The 15,318-nt window shown below is 42.4% G+C and overlaps 1 protein-coding gene across 1 annotated transcript; it reads left to right on the top strand.

Moving 5' to 3' along the window:
• The first annotated feature begins 1,329 nt into the window (after positions 1-1,329).
• Positions 1,330-13,650, top strand: ern2 (endoplasmic reticulum to nucleus signaling 2). The gene is made up of 24 exons (XM_069530061.1): positions 1,330-1,768; positions 3,595-3,712; positions 3,807-3,840; positions 4,472-4,544; positions 4,641-4,713; positions 4,923-5,045; positions 5,146-5,247; positions 5,727-5,786; positions 5,898-6,114; positions 6,969-7,047; positions 7,232-7,382; positions 7,510-7,652; positions 7,912-8,106; positions 8,502-8,655; positions 8,897-9,001; positions 9,108-9,207; positions 9,323-9,512; positions 9,616-9,712; positions 9,834-10,033; positions 10,456-10,603; positions 10,767-10,894; positions 11,018-11,141; positions 11,230-11,297; positions 11,716-13,650. Exons 1-24 carry the CDS (start codon positions 1,697-1,699, stop codon positions 11,896-11,898), a joined length of 2,937 nt encoding a protein of 978 aa, XP_069386162.1. The 5' UTR covers positions 1,330-1,696; the 3' UTR covers positions 11,899-13,650.
• The last annotated feature ends 1,668 nt before the right edge of the window (positions 13,651-15,318 follow it).

Genomic DNA, 15,318 nt, shown 5'->3' with positions numbered 1-15,318 from the left:
GTACTTTTACAAAAGGCCTTTTTTTTTATATACCCTCACAATCTCTGTTTTACCGTACAAACAAATATAGGAGGGGGAAATGTAAAATATGTGTGCAAAGGGTAACTGTCATTATCTGGTGAAATTAGTCTGTGGAAACAGGTAGTTTATTTTTAATATAAGTTTGAATTTAGAGGGAAAAAAAATCTATTTTCCTTTTTCTTTGAAATTCGTCATCAGGCTGTTCTGATAGTGTCAGAGTGAAACTGTGACGTGATGAAGAACTGCAATTACCAAGTGAAATACTGTGGAAATAGGGGGTTTCCATACAAGAGTCTCTTGTCTTGTTGCCTGAAATTCAGATTCAATTTCTTCATAATGATAAATAAAGTTGTATTTATTATTCACAGAGCGGTAATGACAAATCATTGTTTTTTAAGTCTCCATTTTCTCATTAATAGTTTCATGGGCAGTCTTAAGTGAGATAATGATATACTAATTCATTAGAATAAGATACTAAGTCATAATAATGAGATACTCAGTTATAATAATAAGATACTCAGTTATAGTAATGAGATACTAAGTAATAGTAATAAGATAGTCAGTTATAGTAATAAGATACTAAGTCAGTAGAATAAGATACTAAGTCATAATAATGAGATACTCAGTTATAATAATAAGATACTCAGTTATAGTAATGAGATACTAAGTAATAGTAATAAGATAGTCAGTTATAGTAATAAGATACTAAGTCAGTAGAATAAGATACTAAGTCATAATAATGAGATACTAAGTCATAATGATGAGATACTAAGTCATTAGAATAAGATACTTAGTTATAATAATAAGATACTCAGTTATAGTAATGAGATACTAAGTTATAGTAATGAGATACTCAGTTATAGTAATAAGATACTAAGTTATAATAATGAGATACTCAGTTATAATAATAAGATACTAAGTCATTAGAATAAGATACTCAGTTATAATAATGAGATACTAAGTTATAGTAATAAGATACTAAGTTATAATAATAAGATACTAAGTCATTTTAATGAGAAACTCAGTTATAATAATAATAAGAAACTCAGTCATTAGAAAGTGTATCTCTGTGATGACTCACAGGATCTTCCATGTGAATGTGACAGTGAGTGGATGAACAGCGTGATGTTGTTTCCACCAGTGAAATGTGCACAGTGGCCTCACAATGACGACATCCACCACTTTCTGTGACACAAAGACATTGTCCTCTGTCCTCGTGTCTCTGTCCGCGTGTTCGGTTCCAGCTCTTTCCGAGGCCCCGCCCCCCCCCCCATTTTTTTTTCTTCGCAACCTCTGCGCTCATTGGCCGAGGCCGCCGGTCACTCGGCCGGCCCCGCCCTCATCGCGGCTCTGACAGTCTTGCGGCGACGTCACTGGTCCAACAAGGAAACACACGGAAAAACACGGAAACACACGGAAACACACGGAAAACCGAGGCGGCGGTGTTGTGATGGAGGCACGGCGGCTCCGCTGGCTCTGCTGGGACCGGGTTTAGCGGCTGTCAGCGCGGGTGTAACGACGTGAAAGCGGCCGCTGCGGAGCCCGTGGCTGATGGACGGCGGCGCTGGAAACGTAGCGGGGCTTCGACCTCTGTTGTCGGTTGAATAGCGTCACTCGCTCGGAGCCCGGAGACGCACGGAGCTCGGGGGAGAGGGGGGGGGGGGGGGTGGGGGTCATGGAGGCGGTGGGACGACTTCTGCTGGCTCTGCTGCTGCTTCTGTCCTGGGGAGGACAACAACAACTACAGGTGTGTGTGTGTGTGTGTGTGTGTGTGTGTGTGTGTGTGTGTGTGTGTGTGTGTGTGTGTGTGTGTGTGGTCTGGTTATTTACGCGGAACTTTGGCCGCCACTGCTCCGCGTCTATTTCAGGATCGAGCAAAGTTGCCATGATACGATGATATGACGTTGAGTGTTTAGCAGAAAGAAAGTTAATACTGTGTGCGTGCGTGTGTGCGCGCGTGCGTGCGTGTGTGTGTGTTAGTGTCCAGGGGTCCGAGTGCTCAGGTGTGTGTGTGTGTGTGTGTGTGTGTGTGTGTGTGTGTCTGATATGCATTGTTTGAAAGATGAAACATGACAATACAGATATGCATAAGTGCAATGAAACCATAGAGACTCACAATACATCCACAATGAGATAAAAATGGATTCATCAAGAATTAACTTGACCTGAAAGATACAAAATTACTACAAAACGACCTCAAAGATGCAAAAACATTTAAAAAAAAGATGCAGCATGACCACAGAATGACTCACAATGATTAGTGCAACAGGTATAGCACAACATTAGAGACACAAATGAGCCATAAAGACACACAAAGACAATAAATATATAAATAGATGCAACATGATAACACAGGTATGCACAACAAATACAGCACAACCTTAAAGACGCACAATATTTTGACAAAGAAATGAAAAATGGCCTCGTCAAAAAAAGAGAGAGACATAAAATGGCCAGAAAGATGCAAAACTATGATCCAGAGATAAAGCGTGATGGCACAAAGATGCACAACAGGTGCAGCACAACTCACTAAACGGTCATAAAGCAATGCCAAGTGACTAAACATTGACACAATACATCCACAAAGAGATGACAAATTGCCTCACAAAGACACAAATAGACCAAAAGACACCAAAAAGTTTCTACAAAGATGAGAACAATTACCACAAAGAGACACAAAACAGCCAGAAAGATGCAAAAGCAATTACAAAGACAGGCAACGCGACGACACAGAGATGCAGAACAAGTACAGCACCGCCAGAGACGCAAAAATGACCGTAGAGAGATGCCAGGAGACTTTAAAGAAACACATAAGGACTAGAGACTAAAAACATCCACAAAGATGCAAAAGCAAAAGGCAACGTGACGACACTGAGGTGCACAACAGGTAAAAAGACAAGGAGTGGACAGGAAAAGACGCTAAATGGCTGCACAGACAGACACGCAAAACATGAACAAAGACACAATAAAAATGGCAACAAAGGGATGAAAACTTTTGCAGCATAATGCAACATGTGTCACAAAATGACCATAAAGAGACAAAAACAACAACCGCAAAAATGAAATTACCACAATGATCCACATAGAGACACACAAAACTATTACTACCCATATTGTCTTGGAGGGTTTTAGGATCTGGGGCCTTTGTCAGTCTATGCACTTTTTCATATTATCCACTTGTGTGTGTTTGTGTGTGTGTGTGTGTGCGTGCGTCATAACTCTGTTTGTAATGGTGTGTCTGTATCACAAAGTGCTCTGTGTTGCCAGTGGCCACCCCTTTGTGGGTAAATATGGGAGTGTTACACACACACACACAATGTAGGGTGTAGTGTTGGGAATAAGGATATCCTGTTAAATGAGGAACACATCATGATTATTGGATCACACACACACACACACACACACACACACACACACACACACACACACACACACACACACACAGCTATGCTGAAATCTTGGATACATGATACAGTGACTGAACTCCCTGTCAGACAGCTGGCCTAAAGTTTCCCTCTCTCGCTCTCTGTTTCTCTCTGTCTCTCTCTCTCCGTCTCTCTGGCGACCCCTCAGGTTGGGGGGGTCCGGTCGGTCACCCTCCCAGAGTCCCTCTTGTTCGTCTCAACACTGGACGGTAGTCTGCACGCTGTCTCCAAACAATCTGGGGAGATCAAGTGGACTCTGAGAGAAGGTTCATACACAGACATCAGTGTGATTTCCCTCACGTTTATTTTCATGTTTGTTTTAAACGTTTCTGATCGAATTGTTTCCTTGAATTCCTTCAGACCCCATCATCCAAGTGCCTGTCTACCTCTCAGAGTGAGTAGCACACACTTAGAAATTCACTTCTTTTAATTAAAAACATTAAAAATACAGGCAAATGACTTTTTAAAACTATCAGATGTCTCATCAGATTTGTTGTTTTGTTGTCTTACTATTTAACAAGATAGCTAACAAGTCCCCTTGAATTAAATCAAGCTGCTCCAAGTTTAACACACTCACAGACATCACTCCTGTGAATATGTTTTAAATGACAGTATTCTCTGGGAAAATCTCAGAATTAAACAAAGTGAAAAATAATTCCCATGTCCAGAGTTGAATGTGTTCCAAGTTTCATGCAAATCTGTTGAGTGGTAGAGGTGAAAACATAACCTCCATGGTGGAGTAGAGGAAGGAACAACTCAGTGTCATCTCATATGATGTCTATAGCTTTTATATTCTGTATTTTTTATTTATTATTACATTTTATTCTGATTGTGAGTTTTATATTTATTGTAAAGCACTTTGTACAAACAAATTCATATTTTCACTACCATCATTATAATCTCTAATACATTCATACAATGCTCACACGTGTATATTAGTATTGAAAAGATGAAGATCTCCAGTCACATACATTCCCAACAAACAACCGATCATCGTCCTCATGTGAATGTTGTTTTCTTTGCAGGCCAGGTTTTCTCCCAGACCCCAATGATGGTAGTTTGTACATCCTGGGCGGGAAGCACAAGGAAGGCCTGATGGTGAGGAATACAATGTGTGTGTGTGTGTGTGTGTTTGTGTGTCAGTTTGTGTGCCTGTTTTCATCAGTTGTTCCTATTGTTTTCATGTATCTGCAGAAACTACCTTTCACCATCCCAGAGCTGGTTCAGTCAGCTCCCTGCCGGAGCTCTGATGGTGTACTCTATACAGGTAATGTGTGTGTGTGTGTGTGTGTGTGTGTGTGTGTAGTGGGGTTAGGTGGTTATCTGTTGCATGTTTGTGCAAATATGCAGAGAAACTTGTGACCTATTTTCTCTGCAGTACATCAGTGTGGCCCATTGTTTGTGTGACACATGAATATTTGAGAATCCATGTTGCCGTCTGTCAGTAGTTTTCTCTGTGTGTGTGTGTGTGTGCAGGTAAAAAGCAGGATGTGTGGTTCGTGGTGGATCCTGAGACGGGTGAGAAGCAAACCAGTTTGACCACTTCCTCCTCTGAATCCATCTGCCCCAATTCTCCTCTGCTCTACATAGGACGCACAGGTATGTTGCACCAGCAGTGCTGTGCACACGCACACGGCCGGAGTATTCTCATTAATCACAACCTTCTTTTTTATGGACCTTTCGTCCGTTGCTCTTCCAGAATATGTGGTTACCATGTTTGACACTAAGACGCAGGAGCTGCGATGGAACGCCACGTACAACGATTACTCTGCTCCTCCTTATGATGAGAAACAAGACTACAGTATGTCCCTGCTCACACACACACACTCATTTAGACAGAGCGACCTTGTTAACATCGGAAGATTGTACATTTAAAAAAACAAACACTTGTGCATCTCACGATATTATAAATATTCAGATATTTTAATTTCAAAAATGTTCAAAAGATGTAAATGACAGACTTTACCAGAGTTATATGCTCTTTAAGTGCTTTTTACTTTATTGTTTTATTGTAACCAGATAGATTTGTCACAGAAGGAACCCTGTGAAGAACAAGAGCTTCCCCGAGTCACGTTTCTTCGTGAGGCACGTTGTACTTTTGTAGAATTGCTGTAATAAAAAATAGAGAGAAGTTCACTGAATCCTGAATTCGAGTGGGAGCCAGTGTATTAGCAGAGAACTGTTCTGGTTAGAAGTACCAGCAACATAAAACCTTAAAGAACGTGTTGAACGTATTGAGTATTCCTGCTCGTCCGACACTAACTCTCTGCTGTCCCTCAGAAATGGCTCATCTTGTGTCGAGTGGGGACGGACTTGTTGTGACGGTTGACAGAGAGTCAGGTAGGGAGAGGTGTGTGGTTTTCACTATGTGAACATATTATTACCTATGGATGGGAATTGTTGAACGTGTGTTTTTTTTATTTTTTATATTTTATTTTATTTGTCTTCCAGGCGACGTCCTGTGGACTCAGAACTACGGCTCACCCGTCGTGGGGGTGTACCTGTATTCTGGCGACTCGCTGAGACACGCCCCCCACCTGTCCCTCGCCATGGAAACGCTGCGCTTCCTCACCTTCTCCTCTGCCAGCGACCACAGAGACGCACACTCCACGCTGAAGTGGAGCTATCAGTTTGTGAAGGAGCAGGCAAGCGCAAAAACACAACTCGTGTAAGAGAAAAAAGATTCACACACACACACACTCACACATGCATACGAAGTAATAGACACTTGTTAAATTCAGTCCTGAAGTGATACTTGTACAGATACTTATATATAATAACTGTAATTAAAAGGCACAAACCCTCGTCACTCCTGAACAGTTTTCGACTGTAAGTGCTTCATTCGATGAACGAGGCCGATGCACCGAGACCCTCTATCAGGATAGTTTGACAAACAGCATAAACTCTGGTGTTGTGTGTTTATCCTGTGGTTCGGACTAGTTGAGTGTTAACACAGTATGAAGCACTAGTTCTGCAGTTTGGTTTTACTGTATCTGGTGCAATGAGTCAAAGTGAAGTTCTTGGCTGGATCTATTGTGGAGCTGTGTGTTTATTCTGTGTATTTTAAGCATGGACGACATGACAGCTCCCAAAACGTGAAGCCAAATCATCTTGATTCCTTCCTGGTGGCTGGCGGCACTATAGGTCATAAACCCCGCCTCCTCCACATTAGTGGATGGGCAACGAACAAACAATCAAAAGATAATTTCTCTCATTGTTGGTAGTTCTTATCATCTGATGTTTGGTCAAGTGTTCAGTTTCTAGTAAGTTTGGGTTTTAAATAGTTATTTGATCGTGAAAATGAAGATTGACAGCTGAGACTGACTTTTGATTGGTTTGGATTCGAACCACGAACCATTGTGCTGTGCAGCCTGTGTGAACTGATATTTGTTTTACTGTGGAAAACCCCATATCTAACTAATGATAATGATTTATATTAGATTTAAAGTGTTTGAGTTATAATGTCGACAGAAACACAAACAAACAAAGCCGAGGAAATGAACCAGCTTTTGTTTCCTTCAGACCGACTCTCTATGTTGGAAAATTGGACTCTCACCTTTACGCCTCGACCTCCCTCGTCCACCACGGAGTCTCATTAGTGGTGAGTTGAAACGCACAATCCATTTTCATCATGTGTCTGAATTCACACACCCAGAAGTTACTGCTGTGACACTCAGTGTACACTACATTGCACTGTATCCGATCAGAAAGTCAGGATAGTGTTCGTAATGATGATGAAACAGTTGCTTTTGTCGAGTGATTTTTGGTTCTGGTTGCCATGGCAGCCTCAGGGTTTGACCCTGGCTCGGATTGAAGGTCCCGTGACGGCTGGAGTGACGGTCAGAGAAGGAGGGGAGTGTGAGATCACACCGTCCACCGACATACACTATCCACCGGGGACCACCAACAGCCAGAAGAACCACTGGCTGCTAATAGGTAAACACTCACACACACACACACACACACTCTCACACCTGGATACCTTGAAAAACAAAAGAAATGGTTGCAAAGTCCCGTCACACCTGAAATGAATTCATTATATCTGTGTATTTGTGTGTCTCAGGTCATCACGAGCTCCCTCCGGTCGCCCACACCACCATGCTGAGGGATTTTCCAGTCAGCCTGCAGCATTCTGGTGAGGCGGTCATCCCCCCTCGACCCCCCGGCTCCCCCGCCTCCTCTGTCTCCTACTACCACCAACGATACGTGAGTCCCACACCCACCTTTACACCTGAGGGTCCGTAAATCACCAGAATCAGGCGGTTATCCTTATTAGGCCGTTACTCTCCATTACAGACGACTTCAGGCTGTGCCAGAGAGCAAAGAACCGATGTGATAAACTTCCAAATGTCCCTTGAACAGCCACTTAGAACTGCAAACTGCTTTACATAAAAATAAAGCAGACAAACGCAGATGATAAAACGCTCATCACGTTTCCGTTGTTTGTTCTCCCTGTGTCCTTCAGTTCCAGACAGTTGCTGGTGGCCACAGCGACACTAATGGTGACAGAGGACGGGTGGACGGGGACACTTCAGGGCCGACGCAGCCTCAGAGGCCGGTCGCTGCGCTGCCTGTCTACATGACACAGGACCGCCTGACGCTGGCTGTTCTGACGCTGCTGCTGGGAGGATGGCTGGCCTTCGCGCTCACGTACCCTGTTGTGAGTTTGAGTCACAGATCACTAAATTAGACCCAGGCTATGTAGTAGAATGGAATTATGTTTGATTGAATTGAATTTTAATTACCTCGTACCAGTTTTTCTGTCAGCTGCAGAGGTCATGAGATTAATTAATAAAGTTTACCAAACAGAAGTTATGTTTTGAAAATTGAGAAGAACCCATTAAATTTTAGTTGTTTAGAGCGTTTTTTTTCTGGTTCATGAAAACAATCCGTCATATTTAAGGGACTGACATTTATGAGTGTGAACAGTTTCACGCAGATCAAAATAATGTGCTCTCTCCGTGCCCTAGTTCAACCCTCTAGTTTTCAGAGGGTTTTAAACGAGGCTAAGTTTCTGAACCTGTGATCCATATCTGCGATCTGTGTTTTTTCCAGCGAGCAGCCCAGCAGCTGAAAGCTCAAAGGCAGCTGGAGGAGGCGTTTGAGTCTCGTCTCCAGTGCATGCAGACCAACATGCAGACAAACACTCAGACGGTGACCTCGGTTTCCACAGACACGAGTCTCTCCCCTGACACAAACCTCTCCAGTGGTGAGCAACTGATAAAACAACTTGTTTTCCCTTCACTTAATGAGCTGGCTTCTCTCTGTTGCACCAAAGACATGAAAGATTATTAAAATGTATGAGGTGGTGTTGATGCAATGTTTTTTTTTAATGGAACGTATTTATTCAATATTTATTTCTTGATTCAATCGGATACAGGGAAAAGTTAGCTTTATGTAAAACTTGGTTTGTACACACACAATTAATATCTACACTTTTCTCTATCCAGACTCTACACCTGCATCTGCCAACCCTCCACCGAGTCCTCACACTCGGAGCAGCAGCACCTCAGACGCTGGTAAAAATGATACAACGGGACACAACCCCGCAGCAGGTAACGCAAACTAAACACAACTGTTCATACATGGTATAAATTATTTCCTTCCTGTCCGTCATCCTTTAGATTTTAATTTCTCTCTCTCCTCTTTCGTCTTCCTCAGACCTCTCGGAGGGAAACAGTGACGAGGTGCAGGTCGGTAAAATCTCCTTCACTCCGTCTGACGTCCTCGGACACGGCACAGCAGGAACCTTCGTCTTCAGGTACACGTCATGTGCACATGTGTGTTTATGCCATATTTTACCACTGTGCTGCTGCCATAGCTGATTGTGTATAGATTTTATAGAAGTGAAGGAAAATGTACTGTTCTCTGTTCAGGGGTCAGTTTGACGAACGACACGTAGCGGTGAAGCGAATCCTGCCTGAGTGTTTTGAGGTGGCGGAGAGAGAAGTGCAGCTCCTCCGAGAGTCCGACACTCACCCGAACGTCATCCGATACTTCTGCACGGAGAGAGACCACCTCTTCACGTACATCGCCATCGAGCTGTGCGCCGCGACGCTGCAGCAGGTCAGTGTTTCTGAAAGAGCAAAGTATTGTGAGACCCTCATCAGAGCACTTTTAGTTTTTACTTAATGACAGAAGTGACGTGTTCTTACGTGTGTCTCGGCAGTATGTGGAGGATCCATCTGGCTTTCCTGAGTTGAATCCTATAACTCTACTGGAGCAGACCATGTGCGGCCTTTCACACCTGCACTCACTCAACATAGGTCTGAGATACACGCAAACAGTTCATACATGTATACACACAACAACACACAACCGTTCCCCTTTTATTCCGTCATGACCTGCTTCTCTAAAAATCCCAATTGACCATCTCTTCCTCTTCAGTCCATCGCGACCTGAAGCCCAGAAACATCCTGCTGTCGGTTCCCAGTGCGCTGGGTCAAGTCCGAGCGCTCATCTCTGACTTCGGACTCTGTAAGAAGATCCCAGACGGTCGGACCAGCTTTTCTATGCGGTCGGGGATTCCAGGAACTGAAGGGTGGATCGCTCCTGAAGTGCTGCGGGATACGCCTGGAAATAAACCAGTAAGATGCATAATACAGGACAGAGTGGTCACAGTCGGACAAACCCCCTGCAGATGCAAAATTGACAATTGTTTTACAAATAATTTATGGGATGAAATTTTTCTCATCACCGGTGGTAAAATGGAATGGCAGTCAATTCATGCATCTGCCTAAATATCATCAATTAACATCAAGATCTTTACACTGTTTCCTGAGGAACTGATGAAAACGTGCTCTATCTTTAAAATGATAATTCATGGGACCTACTATTCTTTATTTTAATATTATAGTTAAAGTAAAATCCATTTTAAAGTCTTACAAATCTCCCATGGCTTTGTATACATATCATCCAAACCTAAATCCCTCAGCTGAAAGGTTTTACTTGCTGTTGTGTCTTTAATAAAGTTCATTTTTCAGCCTGACGCAGTTTTGTTTCTCTTCAGACAGCAGCGGTGGACGTGTTCTCAGCCGGCTGCGTGTTTTACTACGTGATCAGCAGGGGGCAGCACCCTTTTGGCGACACACTGAGACGTCAGGTCAACATCCTGGCAGGAGAATATTCACTCCTACGTTTTATGGAGGATATACACGGTGAGGGTGTCTGCGTGTGTCTTTATCTGTTTGTCTAATAATTATAAAAATTGTTATTTGTGGATGCTGTAAATTCCCAAACAGGAACTATTTGCTTCCACTCAATTGAATCTAAGTCAAATCACTAACCTGAAAACAATATTTATATCGTCTGTCCAATCAGATAACGTCATAGCACAGGATCTGATTGAGCAAATGATCAGTCCTGAGGCCGAGTCTCGTCCGTCCACCGCCTGCGTGCTGAAGCATCCTTTCTTCTGGAGTTTAGGGAAGCAGCTGCTCTTTTTCCAGGTCTGTTGAATGAGTCCATATTGTTTGTGTCTCCTCTCGCTGTTGAATAGACATTTTATTTTTTTGTGCTCCTCTTGTTTGTCGACTCTAAACATGTTATTCTGCGTATGTGTGTGTGTGAAGGATGTGAGTGATCGTATAGAGAAGGAAGCAGCGGACAGTCCCATCGTGGTCAGACTGGAGACTGCAGGCAGAGCTGTGGTCCGAGCCAACTGGAGGATGCACATCTCTGGGCCTCTTCAGACGGGTAGGCAACACAAACACGACCACACCGTATGACGTCACTGTGCAGGATAACCAAACCCTCACTGTTCATTTGCTCGTGCACGTTTCAGATTTGCGGCGATTCAGAACATACAAAGGAAACTTGGTGCGAGACCTGCTGAGAGCCATGAGGAATAAGGTCAGTCCCGCACTTACATTTTTGTTTTTGTTCAAGCTCTGGACATTTTCTGTGGTTTGCTCTTAGTATATGAAGAACGCAGCAGGATAAGTCAGATGAGTTCTTCCCAAGTTGACATCTTCGCCTGCATATTCTGTGTCTATGATACCTAATCATCCTCCTTCTTCCCGCATCTGTTGAGTGTTAGAAACGTCATCCATACGCCCTCTCGCTCGCTGTGAATTTTCCTGCCATTTTACTTTGGGCCTGGCAGGAATAGTTCCGGGAAAGGTCCGGAGCTACTGACTCTTACATTTGCGTTCTCGTATGCGTCCAGTCTTGAAACTTTCTGTGAAATGTCTGGTCTCCAGCGTGTGTCCGAGAGCAGCGTGTGACACACCGACTCTGCTCTTGACTTTCTGAGTTGTGCTTGTTACAGAAACATCACTACCACGAGTTGCCACCTGAGGTGCAGGAGACGCTCGGCGAGCTGCCCGAAGGCTTCATCAGCTACTTCACCTCGCGGTTTCCACGGTTACTGATGCACACACACGCCGCCCTGAGCATCTGCGCCCACGAGAGACCGTTTCACCCCTACTATCTGCCCCCCAGCGCCAAATAACTTTAACATGACTCTGCACTCCAGAATCTCCACGCACTTGCATCCATGAACTTTTCGGTGAGCAAAGGAAATCGCTGACAGTGCCATGTTATTGCTTTTGTAAAGCCCACACTGTTTTAACGGGACGGTTACAGTGTTTTTGTTTTTTTTATAAACCTTGATTTGTTTTACGGTTCCATTTCATTTTTTCTGCAGATGTTGTTTGGGAAATATTTTTAAAAGTAAACTAGAAACCACAAGTCTGCTGCATACGGTTGTTATATCAATAATATACAATGTTTTTAAAACCATATCCTAACAGGTAACTCCCTTGATATACAGTCTTTACAATGCGGTTGCCAGATATTTTTATTCAGTCAAGTGCAGTAGTTTAGCTTTGTGTTTTTAATCACTTCAAATTCAGGAGCGCAGAAGTTATTAAATTCACTTGGGGAAAAAAAACTCTGAAATAATGAGGTAAGCGACCTCAGATGAAGCTCAGGAGCCGACATGTTCCACCTGTTGAGTTTGATCCAGTTTTGTTTCAGTTTGGGGTCGAGACGTTGGGAGACTTTGTGCCTTTATGTGATAAAGATGAAAGCTTCTCGCATGAGTTGGAACTTTCTCGTTAATTCTAAAAAATAAAAAGCAGAATTCTTTCTTCTCAAGTGAATACAACATACGTCTGAACTGGAGAAAGACTTTGGGCTGTGCAGAGATTCCTTCATCTTTATTCTTTTTCTTCTTTTTATTTTGCAGTATAAAGTATAATATCTTCAGGCTACTGAGTTTCCCCAAAATAAGACACTTGTTTTTTGGCCCTTATCACAAAATGTCCCTGAAATATATCTGCGACATTGAATCGACCTGGTAACACAAACTAGAGTAAGTCCTTATTGAATTCTAGTTCAGCTTTGGCCCTTTGCTGCATGTCATCGTCTCCCTTTCCTTTCCTGGCGGTCTCTGTTATCTGATATCCATTATTTAAATATAAAAACAACACTTATTTAACAGCATTATTTTATAGATTGTTTGCCTTGAGTGGATAGTTCAGACAGAGAACAAGGATGAGAGAGGGAGGGGAACGAGGTGCAGCAAAAGTCTCCGTAGATAAAAAGGTAACGGCAATAAAACCTGACGATAATGACGGAGCTTGTTGGATTTATGAGCGTTGAGTGGATTCACTTTACTGAAATATAAGAACTGTGGAAGGTGAAAAATAAAACACACTGTAAGTGAGATGCACAACAGCCTGGTAAAGAGCTTGAGTTGTTTTTTCAGATCCCCGTCCTGCTGCTCGGATGTAGAATGTAGACTTGGCCAAAAACTCCACAATATTTGATTTTATGTGTTTATGTATTTGATGTATGCGTCTGTTACTGCACTGCTGAAGGATAATGGTCAAATATCATTGGCACTGTGTAAAAACACTGTTGGGAAATGTGTGTTTGGGCAGTAACGCAGAAATGGCAGCTTTTCATTTGACGTGACGGACATGTATGTTCCACGTTGTGCTGTTTGCACACGTGTAGCTGAGCTGCAGTATGTTTTGTTGGATCATCACTCCCCCTGAATGTCTCTGCACTGCTTCAACTTTTTAAACCTTCACAGTTTCACAACATGCTACTAAACACTCGTGTGAAATCTCCGGATGAAGGTTGGTTTCTAGTTCTGTGGTAGAATGAATGATGAAGAATTAATCTTTTGTACTTTGTCTTTTTTTGAATGAGTGAATTAAATTGATGCTTTGGGTGTGCCAAAGATTGAAGTAAACCAAGTCTTGTGTTGTTTGTCAGCAGAGAGAAAAAGCAAACTCTTCAGATCAGCTCTTATCGATGGTTTTAAATGGGAACACGTAGATAACACACTCGTCATTGGTGTTGACAGAAATAAGAATGATGAATAAGTGTTTGTTTTATTGTTACAGCCCAGTCATGCGCTGTAGACAATGTTGAGACAGTAGGAAATGTAAAACTTATCCTAATGATCCTGTAAATAATAATAATAATACATTTATACAGCACATTGCATAAATAAAATGTAGCTTAAAGTCAAGTCAATGCATTAAACACATTAAAGCATGATTATGATGATTAAATAAAATGTTGTGCACCCAAGTCATCACGGGCAAATTCTTCTTTAACTTAGTTTATTAATATATCTTTATTTAATGACACAGAAAGGACACTGGATATATTTACTCCACCATCACCTGTCAGTTGTTCTACAGCAAAGGATCAAGTGGTTTGATCAGCTCTTCTTCTTGCTGATTGGCTGATTAAGTTTAAACGAATAATTTAATTGAATAAGTTCGATTTCAGTGGTTGTGAAAGTGGGCGTGGCCATTAATACAACGCCGCATTTTACGCCGTCCGGTGTCGCACAAGACGTCGTAAAACGCAGCGTGAATCCCGCCAGAACGCCGCATTTTACGTCGTTTTTTAAAAATGACGTGATTGACACCTGGCGTAATTTTTTCCAAGATGGCGCGCACGTTTTACGGCGCCGGTAAATGAAGGCGGTAATTTCCGCCATGTTGAACGTGTACGTCACAGTGAACATCTTTAATTAAATCACGCAGTTGTAGCTTCAGACCTGTGATGATCCACAGAACGAAACATGAACATGACCTCCGACACTTTCTAATAGAAACGTTCTATAACTTTCTATTACTCACAAGTGAAGTGGAGCAAAGTTCCAGAGCTCATCACGGAATAAACTCATCTGACAAACATCAAAGGTAAACACGCAACTTCAGTTTGTTTCTCTTTGATGTGATGATGAACTTTAGTTTTTGTTTTGGTTCAGTGAGAAAGAAAATACAAATCTTTGGACATGTGTTGTTAGCATGAAGCTTTGTGGACGTGTGTTGTTAGCATGAAGCTTTGTGGACATGTGTTGTTAGCTTTGTGGACATGTGTTGTTAGCATGAAGCCTTGTGGACATATGTTGTTAGCATGAAGCTTTGTGGACATGTGTTGTTAGCATGAAGCCTTGTGGACATATGTTGTTAGCATGAAGCTTTGTGGATGTGTTGTTAGCGTGAAGCCTTGTGGACATGTGTTAGCATGAATCTTTGTGGACATGTGTTGTTAGCGTGAAGCTTTGTGGACATGTGTTGTTAGCATGAAGCTTTGTGGACATGTGTTGTTAGCGTGAAGCTTTGTGGACATGTGTTGTTAGCTTTGTGGACATGTGTTGTTAGCATGAAGCTTTGTGGACATGTGCAGTTTGTGTGTCAAGTTGTCAACATGCTAATTTCACTTTTTTAAGTGTTTAGTTCAGGTGACAATGTTTTTTGTTGAGCCGAGGTTCTGCCCATTCTAACGAGGTGAAGCACGTCTTTACCTCTTTATGTCCTATGTGACCTCACATGTGTCCGTGTGTTTGTATTGTTGTGATCTCTTGTCCTGTGTTGATGCTGCCGTGCGACTTCAAAAT

This window comes from Paralichthys olivaceus, chromosome 8 (assembly GCF_024713975.1).
Source record: "Paralichthys olivaceus isolate ysfri-2021 chromosome 8, ASM2471397v2, whole genome shotgun sequence".
NCBI lineage: Eukaryota > Metazoa > Chordata > Actinopteri > Pleuronectiformes > Paralichthyidae > Paralichthys > Paralichthys olivaceus.
The sequence above is the reverse complement of the archived record's forward strand: the minus strand, read 5'-3'. Positions and strand labels throughout refer to the sequence as shown.